The following is a 25,023-nucleotide window of genomic DNA, read 5'->3' on the forward strand; positions in this document are numbered from 1 at the left end:
GAAGAATTGGATCTGTAGGCTGAAGTTCTGTAAAGAACAGCAAAGGATGAGTTTCCAGTGTCTCAGTCATTTTCTTTCTCTGTTCACTTCATCTTTTACATCCCATCTTTCTTCCCTCTCTCCATCTTTCACATGTATACACTGTCTCCACTCTGTGTCTCTTCTCATCCCCACAGCCATGGCCCCAGGTTCCTGACCCTAATAACCGTGAAGCAAGGCAGCAGCGTTTTGCTCACTTTACAGAACTTGCAATTATCTCTGTGCAAGAGATTGTGGACTTTGCCAAGCAACTGCCCGGCTTTCTGGAGCTCACCAGGGAAGATCAGATTGCTTTATTGAAGACATCTACCATAGAGGTGAGAGTTTGGCTCCACCACAGTATATAGTAGCAGAGAGGAAAACATTTGGAGAACCCACCTGGAGAACTAGCTCCATCCATTTTTCTGGGTGACACACTGAAAGAACCTCAGCTATGGGACCATTACTGCAGTGCGAGATGATTCTGGTAAAGGGCCGCTGAGTAGAATGGGGAAAGAGCCTTGGTAGTGGCGAGCAGGTATTCCCCTTCCCAGGAGCAGACACTGCAAAGGCTGCAGCAGAATTTGCCTTGGAATTCTGAAGCATTCTGAGTGAGAGAAACATGTTTGGGTTTTGTTGTTTGTTTGGTTTGGTTTGACTTGGCTTGTTTTCTTCCGGTGAATGTTGTAGCCCTCAACAAATTATCAGTGTTGTAATGTTTTTTACTGTATTCAAGTCAAGTATATCCTTGGCCTCTGGTTTCAGGTGATGTTATTGGAGACATCTCGACGCTACAATCCAGAGATTGAGAGCATCACATTTCTTAAGGATCTGAGCTATAATCGGGATGACTTCGCCAAAGCAGGTGGTGCTTTAGACAGGTGTTTCTTCCTTCCCCATATCTCGTGTTCTTTCATCCTTTCCTCTGTGGGCTGCTGGAGATAGTGTGTTGGGGTTTAGAGGGGAAATTAGGTGAGAGGTTTGGAACAAGACCAGACTGATGTTCCCCGCAGGCCTTGTTTGCTTTTAACATGTGATATTGGCTCGGTTCACATCCTTCTAGGTGTGAACTTGCTTAGGAAAATTTGGATTCTTACAGCATAGGAATCTTGCTGTATAGAAGACTGGAGTCTTACAGTATGCACTTTAGTGCACCCCAGGTTGCTGGAAGAACCAAGACTGAAGTCACACCCTAGCTCACTCTCTGGGGTGTCTGCTTGTGGTGCAGGTGCTCCAGTTGTTAGCTGTCTGTGCATGTGTGGTGTGCACCCAGGGCTGGCAGCTGGGGGGAACTTCCTTTCTGGTAAAGATCTGGTGCAGGTATGTGGTCTTAGAGACATACTGGATCACAGCAAATCAAACGCCAGTCTTCTCCCCTTTGCACTGTAGCCCTTGGTAATGCAGATGCATTTTCTGAGTGACAACTTTATCATGATTGCATTTCAGTTGATGTGAAGTCTGTACTGTGCACTGAAGATCCCTGCAGAATGCTGTGGACCTGTCATTAGCTCAGTATATGATGATATGATTTCTGAAGCCTTTTTTTTCCAGGAGCAATGAGTATCCATAATTTCAGATGAAGTAACAGGAAGTACGTTTCTTCAGCATTTCTGAAAACAAGACTTTGGCTGTCTTTCACACTATTTTTTGATTCCCTGGGTAGCTATTTAACTGTTTATACTTGGGATGGCCTTTACTTAAGATTTCCCATCCAGGTATACCCAGGAATTCCTGACACTGGCCCTTCTCAGCACCTTAATCTGGCCCAGCGGTATGACTCTCTGCTTGTTTGTCAGGGCCTGCCAAGCTTTAGTGTTCATATGGTTGACTGAGAGTCCATATGAAATAGGAGAAGAGTGGCAGCTTATGTGAGTTGTTTCTTCCGGTCTCACTGTACATAATGACTAGGCTGGAAGAATTAGGTTTCAGCTCCATAGGTCTTATTGTCAAGGTTTCTGTTTAGGACAGTCTTTAGGCTTGCCCACTGGGAATTGATTTGGAGGGCTGCTACTTTTAAGCTACCAGCTATTCCGCCTTCTCTTCTCCATTTCTTTGTTTATTTCCCCAGCAGCTGATGCTTCCCTCACCTGACTGAAAGGCTCATCGCAAACCCTGGGAATGTAAGAGCCGTAGAAGGAGTCTGAGGGGAGAAACAACTGAAGTACTAGGATAAGTGAAAGGGAGTGGTAGGAATCATGTTGCTTAGGGACCCCGTAGTTATGAGAGAGAGGGAGGAACCAAACCCAACACATTCTAAGAGCAAAAAGCTGGGGTGCTTCACAAGCTTCATGGGCTCAACTGTGGTCATTCTTTACACCTGCCACAGACAAGCAGAGGGTGTTCCTGCCCTCTAGGCCACTGATGACCTTCTATGAACATACTGCCCTAGCATGTCACTCACTGCACTTTCAAACTGTAATGGTCAGATTCTCAGGATGTGGGATTAAAACTGTAGGGGACTGAACTTGGTTTCTTTTTTCAAGTTTTAATAAGTACTTTTCCTCCTCGACACTTCCTGGCAGTCTTTTCCTCAGGTTTTTAGGGAGGCAAAAAGCAGGCAACAAGGGAGATTCCCTCTGTCTTGTTCTTTCTTCTCTGGTGCACTTGCACTGCAGGAAATGAGAAACCTGAGGCCCTGTTTCGGGGGAAGGGTTTAAAATTTTTCAGCATATTTGTACAGCACATAGCACAAAGAAACCTGATGTGGCAATAGCCTCTGTATGCTATGAGAGAATAAATGTCAATACACTTTTGCCAGACTGCGTTTGTCAAAAAGGTGATCGAAGGTCTAAGTCACACTGCCTTAGCTCTCCCAACTTTTGGAGCTAAAAGAAATGGGATATTTCAGACCTTCTGGAACTATGTTTTTCAGCTCAGACAGGCTTCAGCTGAATCTGTAGCATGGGATTAAAACTTTCTTTGAAAGCATGAGGGCTGACAGATTTGAAGGAGATGATGGTGTGAGAGTCGAAAGTATAGGTTTCCTACTTGTGGGCTTTTGACTTTTTGACAGACATCACAGAATTTATGTCATTTTCTTTTAGCTATTGCCAGTTAATGTGCTGTGGGACATTTAAGGCTCTCAGAAGACCTAGAACTAGTAACATTTTATGTTTAGGGCCTGACTCCTCACCCACTGTTACTGTTGCTCTCCAGCAGGGATATGTTGTGAAGGGAGGTTTCAGCTGCACTTGGCACATAATGTAGGGGTGTTTCCTCTGCACTCTCTGATCTATTGCAGTGGGTTTCTGATAGCTTATTCTGTGAGTTAGAGAGGCAGGAAACAACTGCTGTTGCTGACCCTCACCCTCTTCTCCTCTGTTTGTTTCAGGTCTGCAATTTGAGTTCATTAACCCCATCTTTGAGTTCTCAAAGGGAATGAATGAGCTACAGCTCAATGATGCTGAGTATGCACTTTTAATCGCCATCAACATTTTCTCTGCAGGTAAAAAGCCAAGGAGGACTGAAGAGTTGCAGCACTGAGTTGTGGGATAAAGAAAATAGAGTTAAGAAAGGTCACAGGCTGAAGAGGAGTGATAGGGCATAGGATCTGGGGATAAATAGCATATTACTACTTCTGCTCATTATATTCTGAATCTTCTAGTGCCACCTCCACAGGAAGGCAGATTCCATGCTCATGAAAAAGTGTGTGCCAAATCTGCCAATATTAATCTTCCTCCTTTAGAAATTGCTCTTTTACTGTCTCTTTACTGTGTTTGCCACTTCTTTGGTGTGATGCAGGTCACGCGACATGAGTGACATCTAGTGGTCAACTAAAATATTTTGCATGTGAGACCAATATAGCTCTGATCCAGGAAAGGGCTTTGCAAAGAAGCTGCCTCTCCTCTTTGCTTGTGTTTTATGTGTCTTGTGACCTGAAAGGTCAAAAATTTTTTTTGGTTGTTACTATTTTGCCACTGGCTTAGCTGCTGGAGAAACTGTCCTATCCCTTTCTGAATAACTGCAGCTTCTCATCTTCTCTGGGACAGGAGCCTGAGACCAAATATATTGGGACAGTGCTGCCTGGTCTCTGTAACCTCCTACCTCTATATGATTCAGATCAGACTCACCATATTCAGTGAACATGACTGAGAAGTAACAGTTACAGAAAACTGACATGACGGAAAACTGCTGCAGTCCTGGATGACTCTCCTGGCCGTGCTGGGTGAATGCTAGATGAGGTTTAGGGGAAGGAGTGTACTGAGGGACTGGGGTTAGCCTCAAGCGAGGCTGCCCGTTGCAACCTGCTCACTTCTAACCTGCTTTTTGGCAGACCGACCGAATGTGCAGGACCAGTCCCTGGTGGAGAGGCTGCAGCACACCTATGTGGAAGCCCTTCATTCTTACATTTGCATCAACAGACCAAATGTAAGTGCCTGACTTGAACATCCTGGGGAGTGATGCAAACCGAGTTTTGTGCTTATGCAGCCACAGTTCCTGCAGTACTGCTTGTAGCAGTTCTTTTGCTGTCTGTACCTTCGTGCTGTATCCTTTTGTGACTGCGTAGTAGCAACTGTAAATGGAGGATCTGTGAGATGTCACAGCCTGCTGTCCTTTATCATGTTCCGTAGTTTAACTGGCTTGGAAAGTCTTGACTGTGGAGCTTTGGGGTGTGGTATGGTGTTCCTGTTCCTTCCTTCACACTTCTATCTCCTGAAGGATGCTGGTTTTAGACAAAGTTAGGATTGTGTTTACAATGCGTCATCCAGTGTTTATGTGGGTTTTTTTGTTGTTTTAGCAAAGTTTTAGTGTGGATTTACTAAGAGCTGTCTTCTTGTGTGACCCTGCAGGACCACCTGATGTTTCCACGGATGTTAATGAAGTTGGTCAGTCTTCGGACACTAAGTAGCGTCCACTCTGAACAGGTGTTTGCCCTTCGGCTGCAGGACAAGAAACTCCCTCCCCTTCTCTCAGAAATCTGGGATGTGCATGAGTGACCGCATGCTCCCAGGGCACTGATGTGTCAGCATAACGCCATCTCCCAGCCTTTGCTAACGAGAAGCCAGCCTCCCTTCCCCAAGGCACTGAAATCTGGGCTAGGCAGTGCAGGGAGTGATGGGCCTGGGGTTTCAATGATATCATAAGACTATGTAGGAGGCAGCTGGAGGATCAGATGGGGGGTTGGTTTTGATGTAGTGCCCACACCCCAAGTGGATAACATGAAACATCTGAAAACAGTAGAAATGAAGACCCTCCCCATATACACATACACCTCTCTCTTCAGAGTCTCTTTCTCTTTTCTAAGCATGTCCTGGGGATTTGCCCACTGATCCTTTCCTCTCTTGTTGATTATGAAAGTGAATTTGCAGGAACTTGCCAAAACCTCTCTATTGAGAGTAACCCAGCTCAAAAGGCTTCTGCAGGGTCCCCAGTGTACCTGGATTTGAGGAGCTCAGGGAAGTCAATGTGGATGTTCTAGGGGTTTCACTGGGTTTCCTATAAGTAACATATCTTTTATGTGCTGCCCTCTGCAAAGATTTCCAGAGGAGTAGCTGTTGTTATTTCTTTATTGTGAGACTTCATCTCTAGAGTTGCCCTTCCATTCTGGCCCTCCTTTGGAAAGAGGACTCCTGGAATGTGTAGTGTCCTTTATCTAACATGGAGGTCCTCTGGGTAGGGAACATTTGTACATCAGAAAGATGTCAGGCATAAAGTAGTGGATTTTTATATAATGCATCACCGCTTTATCTTATGCTGATTTTCAGCCAGTTCACTTTACTTCTGATTTGCTAAGAGCTGGAAAACTGCACTTCAAAAAATCAGAATATAGATTTTACATTTGGGGGTGGAAGAGAAGATAGGAAGCTGTGAAAGACTGGTACCTAGGCAAGGTAGGTGTGGTGGAAGGATCTCAAAAACTTCCAAGAATTTGGAGCATGTGGCATGTGTTCCAAGGAGAGCGTGAAGATGTATTGGCCAAGGAGAGAGGACATGCTGCATCTAGTGAAGTATGGGCATTGCCTAAGCTATGGGCTATACAACTCTCAGATCATGGGCTGCAGGAATGTTGAGTGTAACCAGATCTGTTTGCGTCTTCTTACTTATGCCAAAGTCTTTCCAAGGTACTTAGTGATTGGGATGTGGAGGTCCTTGCTGTATGAAGAGTGCCGACTGCTCTAGGACACTTGGGTCCTGTATCCTTTCTTCTCCACTTGGGGCACAGTGAGAATCCACGCTGGTTTTATGCCCTAAGTCCTTAAGTATTCACATCCATAAGTATTGTAGGGTTTACAGCAATATTTTGTCTGACAGAAGAGAAATACAGTTGCAAAAATATGTTCCTTATTTTCCAAGAAACAACATCTTGTGGCTGATCTCAGAGATGTAACCTTAAGTATCCTGGTAGCTTGGTCTCATGAGTCTTCTGTCTCATAGAGGTCTACTATGTTTGCTTGCCCGGTGAGCATCCCAAGAGCCTAGGTTCACATGGCTCTTTTTTTTTTTTTTTTTTTTTTTTTGGCTGTGTATCTGAGCGCTATGCCCGTGGTGAGGGTATTGTGTCCATTTTGCACTTGAGGTTGGTCCCCTGCCACTGGCCTTCACTCTGCACCTTTGTAAAGCACTTGTAACAATCTGTAAAATAATCTGTTGTTTTTTATAACTCATTGCAATTGCAAAATTTCTTGTTTAAATCTGTATTTTTAACTAATCTGTTTGAGAAATGTTAATGTTTATATAAAAGAATAAAGCCTAATACAGGATTCTGACATTCTCTGATGTGCCATCATTAGACCAGGGGAAGGTGGAGTAAGTTCTTGGTTTAACAAACTCCAAGGTAATAATAAAGTGAGGTTATCAGTTGGGAAGGGGCAGGAAGTAGAGAAAGAGGAATAACAGTGCAACTCGGGGCTGTTTCTTTCAACCTCTAGTGTGAGATTTTACCTTGCTATGTACCTTGCCGTGTGCCATAGTTGGCCAATAGGTGAAGTGGATTAAGTGTACGTCACGAAGACCATGCGTTATGTATGCATATTCCATCTTTATTTGTACAGCTGCTTTCAGATTTTAACCCTTTTGTCCTATGTGGTCTGCTCCATTTTCTGTGTAGCCTCAACAAAACATAAGCTCAACAAAACTGAAATACCAGCTCATTGTGCTTCTGGTTATTGAGCAAATTATGCCAGGATCCTAGCTGATGCCTAGTGCAAATACAGCAGAAACAATTAGCTTAGGAGAAGCAACAGGAATAGCTGTTCATATGAACTCTCTCAAAGAGAATGGTAGGAAAAGGGAAAGCAGAGAGCTGTCCAGCATTAGCTGGTCCCAGAGTATTTGAAGATCCCTTGCCAAAGGGGGGAGGGGATCATCTTCAAATTGCAGTTGTCATTTCATCAAGTGTCCACACCACAAGATATTCTGCTAAAACCTCTGCATTACTGAGTATAAAATTTAGAGCTCCACAGATATATTTGTAAGTACTAAACCAGATGAGAGGGAATAGGAATAGCTCTATGAGGGACTGCAGCAGAGTATGAGTGGGGAGTAGCAAGCAGAGCTTGAGAGCTCAAGCCTGCCCTGGGTGGATTAGAGGGCAGCTGGGCTGTAGTCCAAGGATCTGCTAACAAATGAGGCTGTCAGTCAGAAGAGGCAGTAGCAATGAAGCTGCTTCCAGTAAGCAGCTGTGTGCCATCTTGTTAACTCAAAGAGAAAAACTGCATGTCAATATGAGGGATTTCCAAGTTACAACCAATAATGTTGCTGTAGAGGACAGTGGTGAAAACAGTGACTTCCCTTGCCTCTTCTGGCTTCTCCATCCCTTTCCACTGTCATGTAACCAAAGACATGTCCTTCATGGAGGTATTCATATTCTTTAAAGTGTAAATCAGCACAGAATTAGTTTTGGGTTTTACAGCAGCTTCCCAGGCTACCTCAAGAAGCTCAAGTAAGTGGTGAAAAAACTTGCCTTGAGATCAGTGGCCCTTGATGTCTTCATATGCATATTTGCAAAATGCTACGTAGGCTTTGATGAGACTCGGTCCTGACACTAAGTCTGTACCCTGCTTCAAGTTAATTTTGCTAATTTGGTCACTGCAAAAATCCAGGGGTGTTTGAACTACAGTCTGCTCTGTGTGTTCCCTGTTGACTCTACCCTTATGCAATGACTGTGCTTGCCCACAACATAGTCAAATAGGTGGGGGGAGGAGGAGAAGATGAATGGATTTCTGAAATCCCAGTCCCACTATGAGAGGAGAATACAGATTCTGAATGTCAAATATGATGTTTTACCATTCTGCACTTTATTGCATGCTTTTTTTACTGCTGCAATACTTGTGCTGGTTTTGATTGCATTTTTGGTTTTTTTTGGTAATTTTGGTTTTGTTAATAAATGGATTTGGTTGTGCAGTGTACCGGTTTATGAGAGCTTCTAAAAATTCAAGAAGCTGCATCTCAGCTTTTAATAATTAAATTCCCTTATGACCTTAAGAAGCCAGTAGCAAACCAGCAAATAAGTAGCTCAATGTATATATAGATCCTGAAAGCCCACAGCATTGCACGTCCTTATTGCAGTATCCTGCTTCCTTATCCATGTCGCTCCCCTTTGCCTTGCTTGCCCGAAGCCAGCCTTTGCGTGACGGCTTTGCCCTCTGGGGGCCCGCACTGGCTTTGACAGCGGTAACTTGACACCTCATTTGGCGAAAAACCTTCAAGGTTATCTTCACCGGCGCCGGGCCGGGTGCAGTCTGCTCTAGGCAGCCGCGTCTGAGAGGTTTGGTCACCGCTGCCGCCCCGGAGGTGCGCGAGCGCCGGCCATTGCCTCAAGCGGCACCGCCCCCTGGGCGCGCGGTCACGCCGGTGGGAAGTCCCGCCCCCGCCGCGCAGCGCCCTGGGCTCGCCTGAGCGCGCCCCCGACCCCGCCGCCGCGCGCACTCCCCCCGCCTCCCCTCCCACGGCGCGGGGGGCGCGAGCGAGTTGCAGCGTCCCCCTGCGGAAGGCGCTTGAGGCGGCTCTCGGCTCCCCCCCTCCGCCGTAGGTACGAGTGGTTCGCTCCCCCCCCCCCCACTCTCGCGGGTGGCAGTGGTGCGCTCCGCTCCTGGCTGTCGATGCGGAACTGGCCGGGCGGCGCAGAGCAGCCAGGGGGCGTCGGCCGGCGGCGCAGGTGGGTGCGGGCAGCCCGGCCGCGGCGGCGGCGGCGGGTGGGGTTCTGGGTCTGCGTCTGGGTGTCCGGGCGGACCGGCACTTCCGTGCGGGCCTGGGCGAGGGACCGCGGTGCGCGCGCGGCGGGGTGCGTGTACCTGCAGCGCACATGTCAAAGGCGGGGTGCTGCTGCCGCCGCCGCGCGTGGGCTTGGGCGGGGGGTGCGGAGGTGGGCTGGGCGCCCGGGGGTGGAGGGGGGCGTGGGGGTGGGCTGGGCGCCCGGGGTGGGGGGCGCGGAGGTGGGCAGGGCGGGCCGGGCGCCCGGGGGTTTCTCCCCTGCCTGCCCGCGCAGCTGGTTGCAGAGCCATCTCCATCCCCTCTGCTGCGGCTTGGCTGCCCTCCACCCGCCTCCGGCTGTGCCGCAGCTGCCGGCCCGGCTCGGCGCTGTGGTGATGCTTGGGCGAAGGCGAGTCCTTCGGCAAGGTTACTGCAGAGGGGGGCTGGGGCTGTGCGCCCCGGGGTGCTTCAGGTCAGCCTCGGGGGCCTGCCCGGACTGGCGCCGCGGGGCTCTGCCCGGTGCCTGCGCGAGCCGCCGGTGGCCCCGGTGCGCTCCCGGGCGGGAAGCGGGCGCGGCTCCTGAGGGGGTCGCTTGCGGGCTTCAAGCGGGGCGGGAGACCGCGGCGTGTCAGGGCTGGCCGGCCTGGAAATGGCGGTGGTGGTTTCGCCGGCCGGGAGAAGGGGGGGTGGGGGTGGCACCGCACCGCCGCGGCCGTTGGTGGCGGCGCGGTCGTTGGCGTCGCGAGGCGCCCGGCAGCGTTACCCGCCGGGCAGGGCCGGGCTCGGGCCTCCGGGCGGCCGCGCCTTTCCTGCCTCCCCGTCAGGAGGAAGCGGGCAGGATGGTGAGGCCAGGTAACGAGGGGGACGGGGAAAGGGCTGGCTTCCTTTGGAGCGATGAGGTGCGCGCGCCTCGTGAAGAAATATCCGTAGTAACGTAACTGGAAAGGTGGTTTTGCTCTTCGGTTTGTAAAGAGCAGGTCACGTTATTCCCCCAAGCGACAGAATAGGGAATCCGCTTTATGTTAGGTAATTTCTTGTAAAATAACCTGTAAATCGAGAGCATTGTTCCTTAGAAAACAATATTACCATCTTTCTGTGTTGCCCACTTTTATTTTCAGATGTGAGGGGGAGCTTGGTCCATGACTACTATTTATGTGGAGTCATGGTAAAGAAGGGCTTTGAGTAATGATAAGCGTTGGAGGAAAATAATTTGCTCTTTTACTTTCTTTTGTCCCTTTTTTTTTTTTTCTGAACTTAGGTATGGCATAGGCATCACCCATACAACACACTGTTTTGAGACGTACAGAATAACATATGTTACCTGTAAATTCTCTGTGCACAGGGATGGCACAGAACTGTGAATCTAACAATATGTTATACTTTCCCTATGTGAGCCAGCCATTTTCTGTGTTCAGTGCAACTCCAGGTCAGCGTTTCTGTTCATATACTCTCAAGTGTCCTTGCTGCGCTCTTTGCAGCATCATTTGTCTGCAAAAGCTCGTTACCTGCAGGCAGAAGCTAGGGGACAGAAAATGTATTGTGGTGTCCTGAGGGCCCTATAAGGGAGGAACTGAAGTCATTCAAGTACAGTTATTTGGCAGTTGTCTCCATTTTTGGCCTGAATAGTGTTTGAACCTTGGGAGCTATTTTGGATGGGGACAAGAAGTACTTGCTGTTCTCAGCACTGTAGTGAAAACCTGCAACCCTAATGTCTCAGAGACAGTATCCAATGAAACTAACATAGCTAAAATACAGTTTTGCAAGGTTTGCTTTTGCTGCCATTTAATAAAATGTTATGGTACCAAATAGATCAATTATTCCAACTATGAAGTTGTTCTTTTGCTTTACTGTCATATAGTTAGAAAATATATAGCGCTCAAACCTAATTTAATATACCCTGGAATTAATCATATACTTGTTACCCATCTTACCATGTGTTTAATAAAATGTAAAATCATCAGCAAGTCTCCAGAACATTTTTGTTTGGAAAATAAGATAGCCTTGTCTGCACTGAAAGACCTTGTGCATACCTATCCAGTGATGCTGCAGCTGTACTGAAAGTCTGGTCTTGTGTATTTTCACCAAATGTACAGGTTACTCTTTCAAGCTGCAAGTTTCAAAGTTCTGCTGCATTAGTTTCTACACCATTGCTGCTTTTAAAAGATGGGTGCACAAAGAGGAAAAGAAAAATAGTATCTCCACTAAAATAATGTTTTCAAGTATAGGAGTGCATACATTTTGATGATGTGTATATTATGTGGCAAAGCTATGAATGGTGGTGAACCAGAGGCTGTGTAGCAGGTGGCAAAAATAGGTCTTCTAGCTCGAAGTTTTTGTGGAAACTAACAGAGTAAATATGCTGCAGGATAGAACTGTTCTTCAACCTCGATGCCCTTCTGTCATTCTTTGGAGGGAGACAGTGTAGATAGGTACTTTAGTCCGACTTCAGTCTGCTTTGAAAGGCTATTGGAGATGGATAAATAGAGGTCTTGGGAATTTTTAACAATAAACCTTGCCCATATAGCCAAAGTAATTTTTTTTATTTAGAATTTCAGGATTGATGCTTCAATAGAAGCATCCATGGATCCCAAGTTTTACTAAAACGCTTGTTCAAATCATCGTAATTGAAATAAAGTTGGATTTGATTGGATCTGGCTTGGGGAGAGGGGCACAGATGTTCATAGTTTGTTGCTTTTCTCTCTCACCCCAGGCTGTATAAAATAATTAATCAAGTTACCTGGAGCTGAGATATGCTACAACATACCTCTGCAAAGATGTTCAGTCAGATCTATTTAATATCTTTTTGCAAGGAGACAGTTGAAAAAGCAAATATTTATGAAAATCATTGGTGTTAATTTAGCAAGTCACAAATGCTGCTGAATGTCTGAGAACTCTCTTCACTGTTTTAATTTGCAGCACTTGAGTTAATACACCTGGGGAGAGGTACAGGAGAAAATCTGCTTGTCAGAAGAATGACCTTTCTGCGGGGGGCGGGGAGGGATACTGATAGAGATTTAGTGCATGAGAGTGGATAACGAATGACAAATCTTAGGGATTAGGCTACCATTTCACGTTGCAGTTTTTTAAATGAAGTAGGTAGTGTCGTCATACCCTCAAGATGGAAACTGATACTTTTTTTGTCAAAACAAAGTACAGAGTTGAATGTTTCATTTACTTTCCCTTAGGATAGAACTGGAGATAGCAATGCCTGTGTTACAACTCAGATTAATTCCTACCTATGTCCTTTGGCTCTGTTGTGACTGCACTTAAGATATACTGCATTAACTTCTGAGTAGCTCCTTAGCAGAAAGGTCTTGACATTCTTATTCCCTGCACTAGTAGAAAATACAGAATGCAGCTACTGATTGGGGATTTGCGGGAGTGAGGAAAGGATTTAGAAACAGGAATGAAAGAACTTGATTTGTAAGATTAGTATCACTTCCCAAGTTTAAACAATCTCCGTCTATTTCAAGATGTAAATACTAATGAAGGAAAAGCATTGTCGGTGACCCACGGAAATAAAAATGAGCTGCATAAGGTACTGATTCATGGAGAATATTTTTAATGGGATAATCTGCTAATCTGTGGAATAATTATATATTTTTGTTCCTGAAAGGGTTTGCTGCCTTTCTTTCTTCACCTAAAGATCTATGAAAAATTGTTATGATGATCTACTGTTTACTCTATATCACTGAACCCATATAATTCAGCTAATCCTTGCTCTGTTGTCTGAGCTAGAAAATACTTCTAGAGATATTAGATTTGTCTGTCACTGGAGGCCTTTAAGCCTGTGATGACCGCATGATGATTACTGTTTATAGTTAAGAAACATGTTCCTGATTTGTCTTTTGGGACTAGAATAAGTAACTGAAACCCAAACCCAACAAAACTCTGAGGAAATGACCAACATACTGCCAGAAGCTCTAAAATTTCTTTACACCCAAGAACTCCCAAGTTGGGTAGCTGTGTGTTTTGGCATCCAGCAATCACTGAATTGTGATGTCCTGTTTACTTATAGTGATTGCTACCTTTCCCAATCTGCTAGCATTACTCTTGTAGTGATTTAAAAGTGAGAAGTGCTGCCTGCATATGCCTAAATTACCCATTCAGAGACAATTCTTTCACTGTGTTCTCAGCAATTGCAGTTAAGAGTCCATTGTGTTTCCAGGTGGGTATGAGAAATATGGCATCAGTGTAGCTGCAAGGAACAAAGTTTCTTGGTTTTACATTTCTTCTACAGCCTTCAGTATTTTGCAGCTGGGCAGTCCTAAGAGTCATCATGTTGCCTTTGACCTATGCCATAATGTTTGTCACGATCCCTCCATTTTGTTTATAATTTAATTTCTGAACATTTTTTCTAAATGGTATGTGTGAGAATTGGGAAATCAGCCTTGTTTTACACATAGGACAATGATTTCTGGATTGACTGTAATTTATATGCTGATCTTCAGAAACTGTGTGTTGTTTTATGGCAAGAGTAGCCTTTTCTCTGAAATTGTTTCTTTTCTTTGTCATGTCAGCGAGTTCAGCGTCGTGGTGGTATCCTGCTGCCCTTTTCATTGTAACTGAATTTCCTACTTTCAGTATCAGATGTCTGATTCTCTTACATGTATGCTAGCTTTGGTGCCAGCTTCCCTGCATCTCTACTTGTCAGGGTATATTTTTACCTGCTCTAGAAGGCTCTTGGGGGATGAGATGGGAAGTGCTGCCTCCTTTTCCTGCTTGCATCTCCTCAGGTAATGGGAGGAGAGGAGTGCTTTCTGTGATGAAGGTGATTGGGAATCTAGACTGGTATTCACTGAAACTACTTCACGCAAGAACATTGAGTCACTCTGCTGTAGCGTCTGTATCTGTTTCCTCTTGATGGTGGTTAAACTGAACTGTACAGAAATTTTTGTTCTTTCTTCTAGACTGTTTCATTTCTCCCTCCTCAAAAGTCAGATCTAGCAGGTGTCATTTTCCCTTCTTCCTTTGTTGTGGCAACTATTTTTGTCTAGAAGGACCTCTCAGAACCCCTTGTTCTGCCACTTACTGGCTGTAAGAGTTGCTTGAGGTGATTCCTATCCCTTCTGCACTTCCGCCAATGTTTATGTGTGAGTGAGTCTGTCAGACATGAGCTTCCCACATATTGTAGTTCTAGTAAGGAAAGGGTAGTCTCTTCTCTCTGTTTGCTTTCAGGTTTGACCAGCTGGTACTGTGATTTGTCATGAGAATTAATAATAGGATCAGTCTGGGAGTAGGGAGTTCTGATCTTCCCCAATCTTTATGAAAAGAAGGGGAAGGCATGAAGATGGAAGGAATAGTAAGGTAGGTGGCACATCTGGGGAGACTAAGTATTTCCAAGAGGAGGCAGAAAAGACATGAGATTCTGGAATAACCAGGTTATTCCAAACACTTTAGTTCTCTAGTCTTCATTATTCTGAGCAATGACAACAGAGAGACACTGAATAATTTAGCAGTTGCATCCAGCAGTTCTCTCAATTTAAATGTCATATGCTTTGTTATTTTCATGTTAATTTTTAATGGCTATACATTTGCAGCATTTAGTTTTTGGAAAAACCCACTGGTGCTCGTATTATGGTAACTCTGCCCTACTTGTCCAATAGAGAACTAGATAGAGGGCTGAAAAGGGAAGGCATCTCTTGGGTGCTAGTGTCTGGACTGCTTTCAAAAGCAGTGATGAAATTTCTCAGCTCAAAACTCACGTGGAAAGCAATTCCACTTGGAAAAGAATGGTCCTGTTGTAATTGAGAGTTTAATGCCGTAGTGGTTGCGGAAGGTCAAACTAATTCAGTTCAGAGATGTTCTGTTACATATATTATTATTATTATTTTCCTTGCAAAGTATATGAGCAGATGCTACTGGCAATCTGAGGATCAATGAAAAGCTGATGAGGTAGAGAGAGAGAGGAGAAGGCCCTTCTTGTATTTGTGATGGTGATACAGTACAAAGTGTTGGGGGGGAGGGAAAGGACAGACTTGGGAAAAAAAGTGAAAGGCAGGGAGCCGAAGCTCCTATTTTGTTGTTCTCGGTTGCAAATCTCTGGAGATTATTTTCAACAGAAGATGAATTTAAATTTGGATCCTGCAGTGCAGGAGAGCTGGCAGGGTTGATAAATTCCATCATACAAACCCTCTATCTATGAGAAGATGGCTAGTCATGTTCTGCATGTCCTGCATTATAAGGAGCTGCAGAGAGGATTTTTGAGAGAGGTTTTTTTTTTAGGCAAAAAAGTAGAAGAGGAGAATAAGGTCTTTAACCTGAATTCAAGTCTTTAAAGTGAAGATGGGGCTGAGGCTAAAAACCGTCTCTCCTTTTTATTAACAACTAGAGTAACATAAATTAGTGTAGGAGAACAGTATGCTTTTAGTTCTGATATTCTTTCCCAAGAATATAGTAGAATAAAATGGATAACAATATTCATGTATATTCCTGTAGCATTCTCTCACATTCTTGTCTTTCATAGCTAATTCAAAACCTTTTTTTAAATGATTAGTGGGCAAAGGTCTCAGCTGTGTGATTTTTCAAATATCTACCCATGGATACAGCTGTGTTTCTCTAGGACAAGTTCTTTGGACTATTCCTTTGCATTTTCTTCTTTCTGAAAGTTCCTGTTAACATGTTTGTGTTAATACACTTTGCATATCCTCTTTGCACGAGAATAAAGGATCAGCTATAGTAGATGCCTGTGAAAGCGTCCTGCGTGTACCTGGATAACTGGATTTTGTCAGCTGCAGTTGGTGCTCAGCTTTTAGTTATCATAAGTTGTTGTTGATATTTATAGCATTCATGGATATGGAAAACATTACTTACTGAGATACTTTTAATATATGTTGCTGAGCTGTCATGTAGCCCAGGGGCATGCAGGTGCCAGAAGGGCTATGTTTCAGTGCTGCCTCCAAGCAGTTCTTGTGCCTGGGTGAAGCTTGTTTGTAGTGTGGGCAGTGCTGGGTGCTCTGGTGGTGGAGTGGAGGAGGCGGAGCGCTGCAGCTGCTCTATAAATAGCTCCTGCAAGCTAAGATCTAGGGACGAAAGATCGCGTTGCTATGGAGATTGATCTGAATCAGATTACCCGTGGCTCTGTTTTTACAGCCTGTGCATATTCATGGTGGCTGCGTGGTCTTGCATGTACTGGGGCTGTTTTGCCCAAGCATTCGGCTGAAGGAGGGGAAGAGAAGGGAGCAAATGTAGGACCAGTATGTGATAAGGCAAATGAAATCCGTTCCTATAGCAACTGAGAACCTGAATCAGTCTAGCTTCAGTCCTGTGATGCTTTAAGAAGGTTCCTGTCTGTGTTGCACGATCCTTTTGTTTGTGAGCTAATTCTGGTTGTGTTAAGTCTATACATTAGCATCCCTGTGCAAGCTACCTCCATTTTGCTTTGGAAAAGTGATGTAGTTGCCAAAGACGTTTGATTGTCACAGTACTGTTTTTCAGAAGGCAAAAAGATTGTTTCTTTCTGTGTTAGGAAAGGAAGAAATCTTCGGGGCTTTTATATTCTTCAGAAGGGTTTCCAAGGACTGCTTTTTGTATTACCAAGAACTGTTTCACACTTTATTCTCTAATTTTCTTTAAGTTAGTGTGTTGTTTCTCTCAAGCTTTATGGATATATGGAAGGTGCAAATCGTTGGGATGTATCTGCTCCCTTATCTATGAGGAATTCTTCCTGACTTACTGATGCCTGTGCTCTAAGAAGGATGCTTTTAGAATCTGTCTGCAGTACTGTCCTCTGCTTGACTGCTTCTTATGCTTGGAACCATGCCTAGGCATTTCACAGAACCACACCTGTATTATAGACTAACCATACTAAATAAATATGCCATTGTCTGAGGCATGCTTGCAATGCTTTGAAACTATCTCTTTCCCACCTGTGTCAAAGTGCTAGTATCTTTTTAGGAGTCACAGCATTGGCATGCACTACTGTCTTGCCAAGGTAGATGGTGAGATACAAATAAAGCAGCTGCACCAGTATAGCAAGTCTGTCCAGCTCTGACTTTAGAAATTGTTCCATGATCTGTCAAATCCTTCCATCAAGCTCTGAAGGGGGGCATATTCTCAACTCATCTGTGCTGTCATGTGTGTCCCTTGCATTAGCAGAGCCACTAGAGCATAGTACAAGAACCACAGTATAGTATAGATAAGGAAGAAACATCACAGAGGGGTTCCTAGGATGTCATACACTTCCGAGTTTAAAACTGCTAACAGCATTTAATGTTAACATAGCTGTTAAGCAGAGAAAGTATAAAATCACTCATGCGAGATGGGAGCTGCTTGTCTGCTTCTTTAAAAAAAAGCTTAGTACAAACAAAAATAGTATGTGCTAAACACGTGGTAGGGATAATTGCTGGAAGTGCACAGAATCACTTGAGACAAGCTCAGAAGTAGAAGTAACCAAAACTTCAGCAATAAAGTTCCCTTAAAGATTATTAAAATGTCTAAAGACAGGTCAAAATTATCATGAATAGTTCACGTTGTGCTTCAAATGCTGTTGATGCCAGTTCCACAGTGAGTTAATGAGGTTCATACAGGTGAGTCTGGCTGGTCCTGAGGGACTTGCAGCTATGGCTAATAGCGTAGCAGATACCTGTCTTGGTGTAGTTGAGGTGTGTAACGTGAGAAAAGGAAGCATAAGTGAACTGAAAAGTGAGCATTGAAACTCTTGGCCCTGTTTGTGTTTGTTTCAGCTTGCAGTGTAATCTGAATGATACGGAATATCTTGAGTTCATAGCAAACAAGGTGCTAAGGACAGGTGTATTGGCTATAGGTCTGAACTGAGTACCAGCTGTCATCTTGGTTTGTATAAATAGAAACTGAAGATGTTCCAGCAATGTTTTAAAACTGAAAATTTAGTTCTTGTTAGTCATGGTTGAAAAATCTGATCTTTAGCAAGACAAGATTTCAGTAAGCCAGAATTCATGAGAGTTCTACCCAGTAATTCTTGATGTCTCCTTCAGAGTTTCCTCTGTTTCCCTTAGGAAAGATTAAGGTCCCACTGTATGCTCTTCACTCATTCAGTTACTAAATTGAATTGACTGACTGCAGTTCATAATTTGAAGGTATCCATACACTGGTGAATGTGTAATACAGTCCTTATATCAGATAAAAGCTGGAGATAATGGAAGGAGAGACGTCATTTTGGTTATCAACCTAATCTAGGGAACAAGTACTAGGAAGGCAGGGCTTAGCAGCTACCTGTTGGAAAATAATCTTTTGAGGTCTTCATATCATTCATTCAAATGGATGAGTTATTTACATACTTACACTCAACTGTATGGTAGTAAGACTGGTGTGTCACAGCTGGAGGCTTCTGTATGAGGAAGAAGACTGTGAGTGAGCTAAGCAGTGTTAACAGCTTATGTTCTAATTATTCTTTGACTGAATGACATTTTTCCTCTAGCTTCACGGCTAGAAAGCAGAAACACTATTAAAAAGGCTGAAGACTCCATGGGATAGATGAGACAGGGACGCTGTACTATTAATATATCTCAGAGCATTAATGCTGGGGTATCGGTCTGATGCAGATGGCCCTGAACTGAGGAAGAGCTTTCTGCAGTTCTTTCATGCTTCCCTATCTGTCCTATGGTGTGTGCGTGTGTGCACTTTTTCTTGCTGTACTTGCGTGTTTACATAAACTCTCACATCTGGGAATAGCTTAAAGTTGCAGAATACTGTGCAGATTGTTCTTTAGGAAATTATTCTGCAACCTAGAACCTGTGTATTTTAGGAATTTTCAAATGTAGAGTTGTGCCAGTAGTTTAAGTGTTGTGTTTTGGACACTTCCTAACTTGAGTTACTGATCTGCCATGGGACTGTGCTTCACCTTTGTGGCAGTGCTGCTGTGCCAGTTTCCACTAGCGCTGAAGTGTTGCTGATGGCTGCTCCAGTAGATGCGAAGTACCAGTTTTTCCATCCTGTTCTCCATCAGCAGGTGTGCTTCACTTTCCTTTGTGCAATATGGCTAAGTTTTTTTTTGTTTTGTTTTGTTTTTTTTGGTGGCCTTCAGCTGCTTTAGTTTTATCCCTTCCTTGAGTTGAAGTTATAGGAAATTTCTTAAGCACTGTGTGACAATCAGCCTTCAGAGGGCTTGATCCAAGATGTTTGCACAGAGCAAACAATTCAAGAAGACCGCTTCAGAAACAGCAACCGAGATTTTAGAGCAGCTTGAGAGAAAGAACGGACCATCAGTGTAAAAACCTGTACCCTCTCAGAGCCAAGATTCTCTCTCAATTCAGGTCTAAGTGGCAACACCAAAGAAGAGAAATGGGAGAGAGATCCAGATAGATCTCTTGGGTGTCTCATCTTTATTGTTTTCTTTCCATTCCATTGTAGTTAGTTTGTAAAATATAGGAGTTAGAGGAAGAATACCAAAGCTCTTCGAGAAAGAAATTACTTTCTTACATCATTGCCTGGAGAGAAGCAAGCTCTCGTCTTGTAATTCTGTAACCATGTTAGGTTGAAACAAATATTCCAGATACCCTTACCTACTAGTTCCTACCTCTACTCTATGCCTGCATAAGCATTTGTGTGGCCACTTGATGAACCAAGTTAGAGAAATTAGGTGGTAAAAACACAAGCAGGGTGGGTAGGGGAAAGAAGGATGTTAGTTTTAATCCATATCAGTTCCCCAATCTGGTTCACTGTGTAGCTGCACAAGCACTTATACCAGCACAAAGGAGGGAATGGCACTGGCCTAAGAGCAAGATTTGGCAGATGGGGAAAGAGAGAGAGGCAGGACTGTGATGCCTGTGTTGGCCCATACAGATAATGAAACCGTGGTGTCTGATTCCAACCGGAAGGAGGAAGGTGGGTTCCAGCAAATATTGATCTAATGCTCTTAAGTACTATCATCACTTTTAAATGTTAGGTCTCTGAAAAAGCAAGAGATTGAATTGGAGAAGGCAAGAAAATCAAACTTGGTTCTAATATTCGTACCCCTTACTCCAGTGTGACAAAACTTTGTCTTTCAAAAGGGAGCCTCTGTCCTCTTGTGTCTGATTATAGCTGTGGCTCTATTAGGAGTATGAGTAATCAAGGAAAGGAGACTCTGAAGGCCAGTGCAGAATATCTACCTTAGTCTGGTCTTCCTGTCTTGCAACATAAATTAGGGATGTTTCCTGGAAAGTGCTCAGCTGCTTTAGGAAACTGACAGAAACTTAGTTTGATCTATGGCATCACTAGGACATAGCTCCAACCATTCCTGAGATGTTGGAAGCCGTGTATATGTTCCTTGAACTGTTCTGCTTGGCTTCTCTTTTGAACTTTTTATATTTTTGGTGGAGGCCTTCATATTTCATACCCCTTTAATTCCTTTGCAGAACTGTAGAGAAGATTATGAAATGAACTGCTGTTATAAGAGAGGTTCTGTGGACCAAAGAACAAAAGAAATATCACAGGGTATGGACAAGTTACTGAGGGATAAACTAAGGTTGTGGTCTTGTAGCCTCTCAGGTACTCTGTAGCCATTGCGTATGTCTTTACTCCATGGTAAATGAAGCTTAGTTTACTCCACCTTCACCAAGGAGTAACCTAGTTTCTGTTGTAGAGTAAGAACATACACTTGGTTACCATTGAGTAGCAGAAGTTTCTGAAATTCATACGTCTAGGTTACCTCATGGTATCTTGTTCCTATGCACCTATCTGTAACTGAACAGTGAGTTCTTTGAAAGTATTCTCAGTGAAGCTATTTGGAAAGAAAACAGAGTTCTTTAAACTGAAGAAAGATCCACTTGATCCTTCCAGTTTCACCTTGTTCTTCTCAACTCCATCTACACCAAGATATCTGCAGAATATATATTTTGGATCAAGAGCTATTGCAGGACTGATTCTACAATGCTTTCAACAGTGGCTTTAGAGTGAACAAACAGGAGCTCTGCCTCCTGTGTCTGTCTTCTCTTGCTCGGAGAAGGCAATTCATAAAAAATACTGCTGTTAATTAGGGACCTGCACCTCTTATAATTAAGGATCTGCTAGAACTGTGCCATGATGCCTTACAAAATGTTGGGGGGGAAGAGGGAAACAATTTAAGCTTTCTTTTGAATTTGTTATTCTATAATTAATATTTACTGACTAGTACAATTTTCGTTTTTGGTAAATAAGTCTATACATACATTTTTGAGGAGTTCTTACTGCTTTTTGGAGGGCTAATGAATGAACTTCCCCAATTCTGTACCTTGAATAAGAAGTAAATATATATCACAGGGCTGGGAAGAAGCAAGTATGGTGCTAGGCTTTGAACATGGTTGAAAGATACTGGTAGTTACAGTACCTTAACTAGCTTTTGGTTGTGAAGTAATGAGAGAAATATCAAGAAGATTACCTAATTTTTCTGAGACTTGTGAGTTGCTAGTAAAACTACTATACTTTATACAAATAAAATCTAAACTTTGTGTTGCAGAATCGAAAGATTTTAGTATTGTAGTGATTCTTATAATTCTGTGATAGTCTTAGGAGGTAAATGTGATATGAAACAAAAACCTCATTAATAATATGGCCCCAAAAGCAATCAGTTCTTTTTTTAATATAAAACATATTTTGATAATGTTTTCAGTGGGCTGCTCAGTTGACTTCTGGTTCAATTTGTGTCTCAGCTATGCTTTTAGATTGTATTCAAATGTACATAGGGAATATTGTAATATGTAGCCTTACTTTTTCAGATTAAAATACCGTCTCAATTTCATGTGTTCAGAGAAGTATGAAAGGTGGCATTGGACAGTGCAATTTTACAGTGACTGAATTCTGAATGTCTATTAAGCATAGTGATTGACAAATAGTAATGCTGCAATAAAATATGAATTGTGCCAAGAAGATTTTTTTTTTGATAAAGTGAGCTGAGAAAGTAGCTGCAGTGGAGGGGCATGGGTATCAGATAACAAATGGTGGAGGAAGAGAAGATAGACAAGATAAATGCAACGGAATAAAGTAAGTTAAGGCAACTTCGTATCATCTATAAGAAGCACTTTTGCTATTGCAAACTGTAGTATGGTGTTTTATATCCCCACAGAAAAAGTGGTGAGGGGTGAATTTGGGACTGGACAGCAGAGATCGCTCTTGTCTTGGGTCCCATCCAGAACTGGGAGGGTAAAATGCATTATATGTAATCGGACTTCTTTTGATATTACCCCTTCTTGAGAGATTCCATTTATCAGGCAGGTAAAATTCAGAGAGATGGGTTGCGTTTTTTTCTTCACTCCTGTTTATTTGTAAAGGATGAGCTATTAAGCCTGCTTTCCCAAGCATTGTAGGAATCCTAGAGTTTTGCCTAGCCAGTACTTCTGCCTCAAGCCCTCTTAGGAGTAACTTCTTGCCAGTGATACGCTTCTCTCTCTTTGTCTCTGGATATTTCTTGTCATCATCTTGTACTTTTCCTGTGGTTTTTCAGGTCTCTGCTCTTGTGTGTTTTCACAACCAGTTCCCTTAAAACAAAAACAACCCAACAGCAAAACCATGCTAAGTTCCTTTTTATTCTTTTGTGTTTACTGTCGCACCTGAGAGAAAATGCCTTATTCAGTTTTTCCTTCATCTTTGTATTTAGTGTGTGTTTTGAGTTAAGCATCTTTACCTTTTTGTTCTAAGCATGGTTTTGCTTTTTGTTACGTGTGCATAGCCTCTGGAGAGCAGCTGCTATTTCCACCTTAAGTGAAGTATCAGCCAGTACTGAGGGTAACCTGACATTTAATGTTTATTTCCTGTCTTCCCATTAGCAGCTCATACTGTAATGCAGCTTGTGACCATAAATAGCCTTTTGTTGCTATCTGAGAGCCAGGCCTTTGTAGATTTGTTTCCCAAGCATGTTCATGAGAGATGCTCATTCTGATATCTCTGCTGGTTGAGAATGCACCAGTGTGGAGTTAGGCCTGGTTGAGCATGTTTGTTAGTATGAATAATTCAAAAAAGGCAAAGTGGAACTAAGTACCAGCTTGTGGGTTCTTGCTCTTGGAGAGAGAGAGCAATCTGTAGAGGGCCATACAGATCGCTGAGGCTTTGGGGGGATGTAATTGAGATCTTGAAGTTATGTTTATATGCATTTGGTATTCCTGATCATTCCTTTGATGCTCTTGCTTTTCTTGAACATAGGTTGAACTTCACAACCATTTCCAAGCAGATTTTGTTCCCCAAGGCAGTTGATCATGACTGACTGAATAACTGACTGCTGGATCGATGAACAGGAATTCACTGAGATGACATAGGGAGGAGGGAAAAGGACAATGGTGCAGAAAAAGAAAATCTGCCCTCGGTTACTTGACTACCTTGTGATCATTGGAGCCAGGTAATGTAAAAGATTCTCAGCTATGTTTTTGCTTGGGCAATGGAGTGAGGACAAATAGCCTAGCATCCCTCTATGAGGTCTTGCTTGGTGCTGAGGAAGTGCTGTCTGGAACGTATGCAGAATGCTACCATAATGGGGGCATGTGCTTGGCCTAAGGCATGTTTTGAAAGATACGAGTGAAGGCAAAGGTTTCTAACTCTTGCTCTTCAGGACCCTTTTTGGCAGGCTTCAAAAGGTGGCTGAGGATAGGCTGCCACAGAGTCATATAGAAACTATGTGTCTGAACTTCTTAAGAGTCTTTGCTTCTGCTGACATCAGGACAGGCAGATCCACAAACTGAAAATACTGAAAGTCACTTGCAAGTAAAATATTAGTTTGAGCTACTCTTCTAACTTTTGAAATGTAGTCTGTAAATCCAGTTAAAAACCTGAAACTTGCCTTCCTTGGCTGGTTCTCCTTCTAATACTCATTTATCCTTATATGGAATGACATGAATGCTTTTTAAAAAAAGTCTTATTAACCGTCACCAAGTAAAATGTTTATGGATGTATTTGATTCAATCTTTTTGAAGGCTTATTTACTCAAAGCATATATGAAATGAATTTTTTTTCTTACCGTTCAGGCAGTATAAAGTTTGTTACTAATTTTTTTATATATATATTTTTACTAAAGCATGTTTACTTTCCATTTATTAAAGAGCTGTATTTTGGGGGAAAGTTTACAATAGGTGGAACTGTTTACAACAGAGATTATTCTTCTGTAAAATAAAAATATTCTATTCCTGCTTGAGGTTTTTTGTTTTGGTTTGTTACTAGCACTTTTCAGTTAACAGAAGAAGGGTAAGTGTCACTTGTAATTTGAAATGGGCAAATCTGAAGTATCAAGGTTAGAAAATGTCTTGTATGATGTTGCCTGGCTCTACCATCACTCTCCTATGTCTCCTACATCCCATTTAGTATCATGTTTACTAGATCTTAATTACTTTAAAAAATGCTGTGAGTTCACACTTTATGGCCAATGGATCAAAGCAAAGAGAGGTCATGTTGGGGACATATTTCTCTTCCTTGACTGTGTGGATCTATCTCATAATACCCCTCAGGCAATTATTCACTAACTTCCATGGAAAAGGGATAATAGGAAAACAGTTAATACCTTGAGAGAAACTAAAGTCTGTTCTTTCAGTGAAAATTAGAAATAAACAATATTGCCTTTCTTCACCATTGGTGATTGTAGGACAATGTTCCTACATTCCAATGTAGATGTTCCATTGGTGATTTGTAGGACAAAAATTGGGCACTGCTTTAATAAATAGGTCTGCATATTGCTACTTGGCTTTTGTAGTATAACTTATCCTTCGAATCCTACTTAGAAAGCAAACACAAACATGCATATCTACAGTTTGTAGAACTTTTTAATGACAATTTTACAAGATGATGTTTTGGGTCCGCTGAATTTGTTAGTCTGTTTCTAACTTAATGAAGGCCAGAATTTTATCAGTGTCATTTAGGGCTACCAAAACCAAAAAGGTTGTAATGTGTTTCATCAAATAAATGAAAGTGCTTTTCCTGAATGCTGGGGTTGCTTACTCAGTTAACTTCATCTGACTA

At 43.0% G+C, this 25,023-nt stretch overlaps 2 protein-coding genes across 21 annotated transcripts in view; both read left to right on the plus strand.

Annotated features, from left to right (window-relative positions):
• Positions 1-6,725, plus strand: part of NR1H3 (nuclear receptor subfamily 1 group H member 3) — a 29,908-nt gene extending 23,183 nt beyond the window's left edge. For 6 of the 7 annotated variants that reach the window (XM_026093190.2, XM_064512697.1, XM_026093191.2 and 3 more), the window contains 5 exons: positions 177-356; positions 784-883; positions 3,350-3,463; positions 4,292-4,386; positions 4,809-6,725. In XM_026093190.2, the coding sequence (XP_025948975.1) occupies positions 177-356; positions 784-883; positions 3,350-3,463; positions 4,292-4,386; positions 4,809-4,955 (636 nt within the window). In that variant the 3' untranslated portion in view covers positions 4,956-6,725. The remainder of the gene's footprint in view (positions 1-176; positions 357-783; positions 884-3,349; positions 3,464-4,291; positions 4,387-4,808) is intronic. The other variant, XM_064512698.1, reaches the window with a different exon arrangement.
• A 2,095-nt stretch (positions 6,726-8,820) lies between these two features.
• MADD (MAP kinase activating death domain) overlaps positions 8,821-25,023 on the plus strand; it is a 73,710-nt gene continuing 57,507 nt past the window's right edge. For 12 of the 14 annotated variants that reach the window (XM_064512702.1, XM_064512700.1, XM_026093178.2 and 9 more), the window contains exons 1-2: positions 8,997-9,115; positions 23,224-23,416. In XM_064512702.1, coding sequence (XP_064368772.1) covers positions 23,355-23,416 — 62 coding nt within the window. In that variant the 5' untranslated portion in view covers positions 8,997-9,115; positions 23,224-23,354. The other 2 variants (XM_064512699.1, XM_064512707.1) reach the window with 2 other exon arrangements.

This window comes from Dromaius novaehollandiae, chromosome 5 (assembly GCF_036370855.1).
Source record: "Dromaius novaehollandiae isolate bDroNov1 chromosome 5, bDroNov1.hap1, whole genome shotgun sequence".
Taxonomy (NCBI): Eukaryota; Metazoa; Chordata; class Aves; order Casuariiformes; family Dromaiidae; genus Dromaius; species Dromaius novaehollandiae.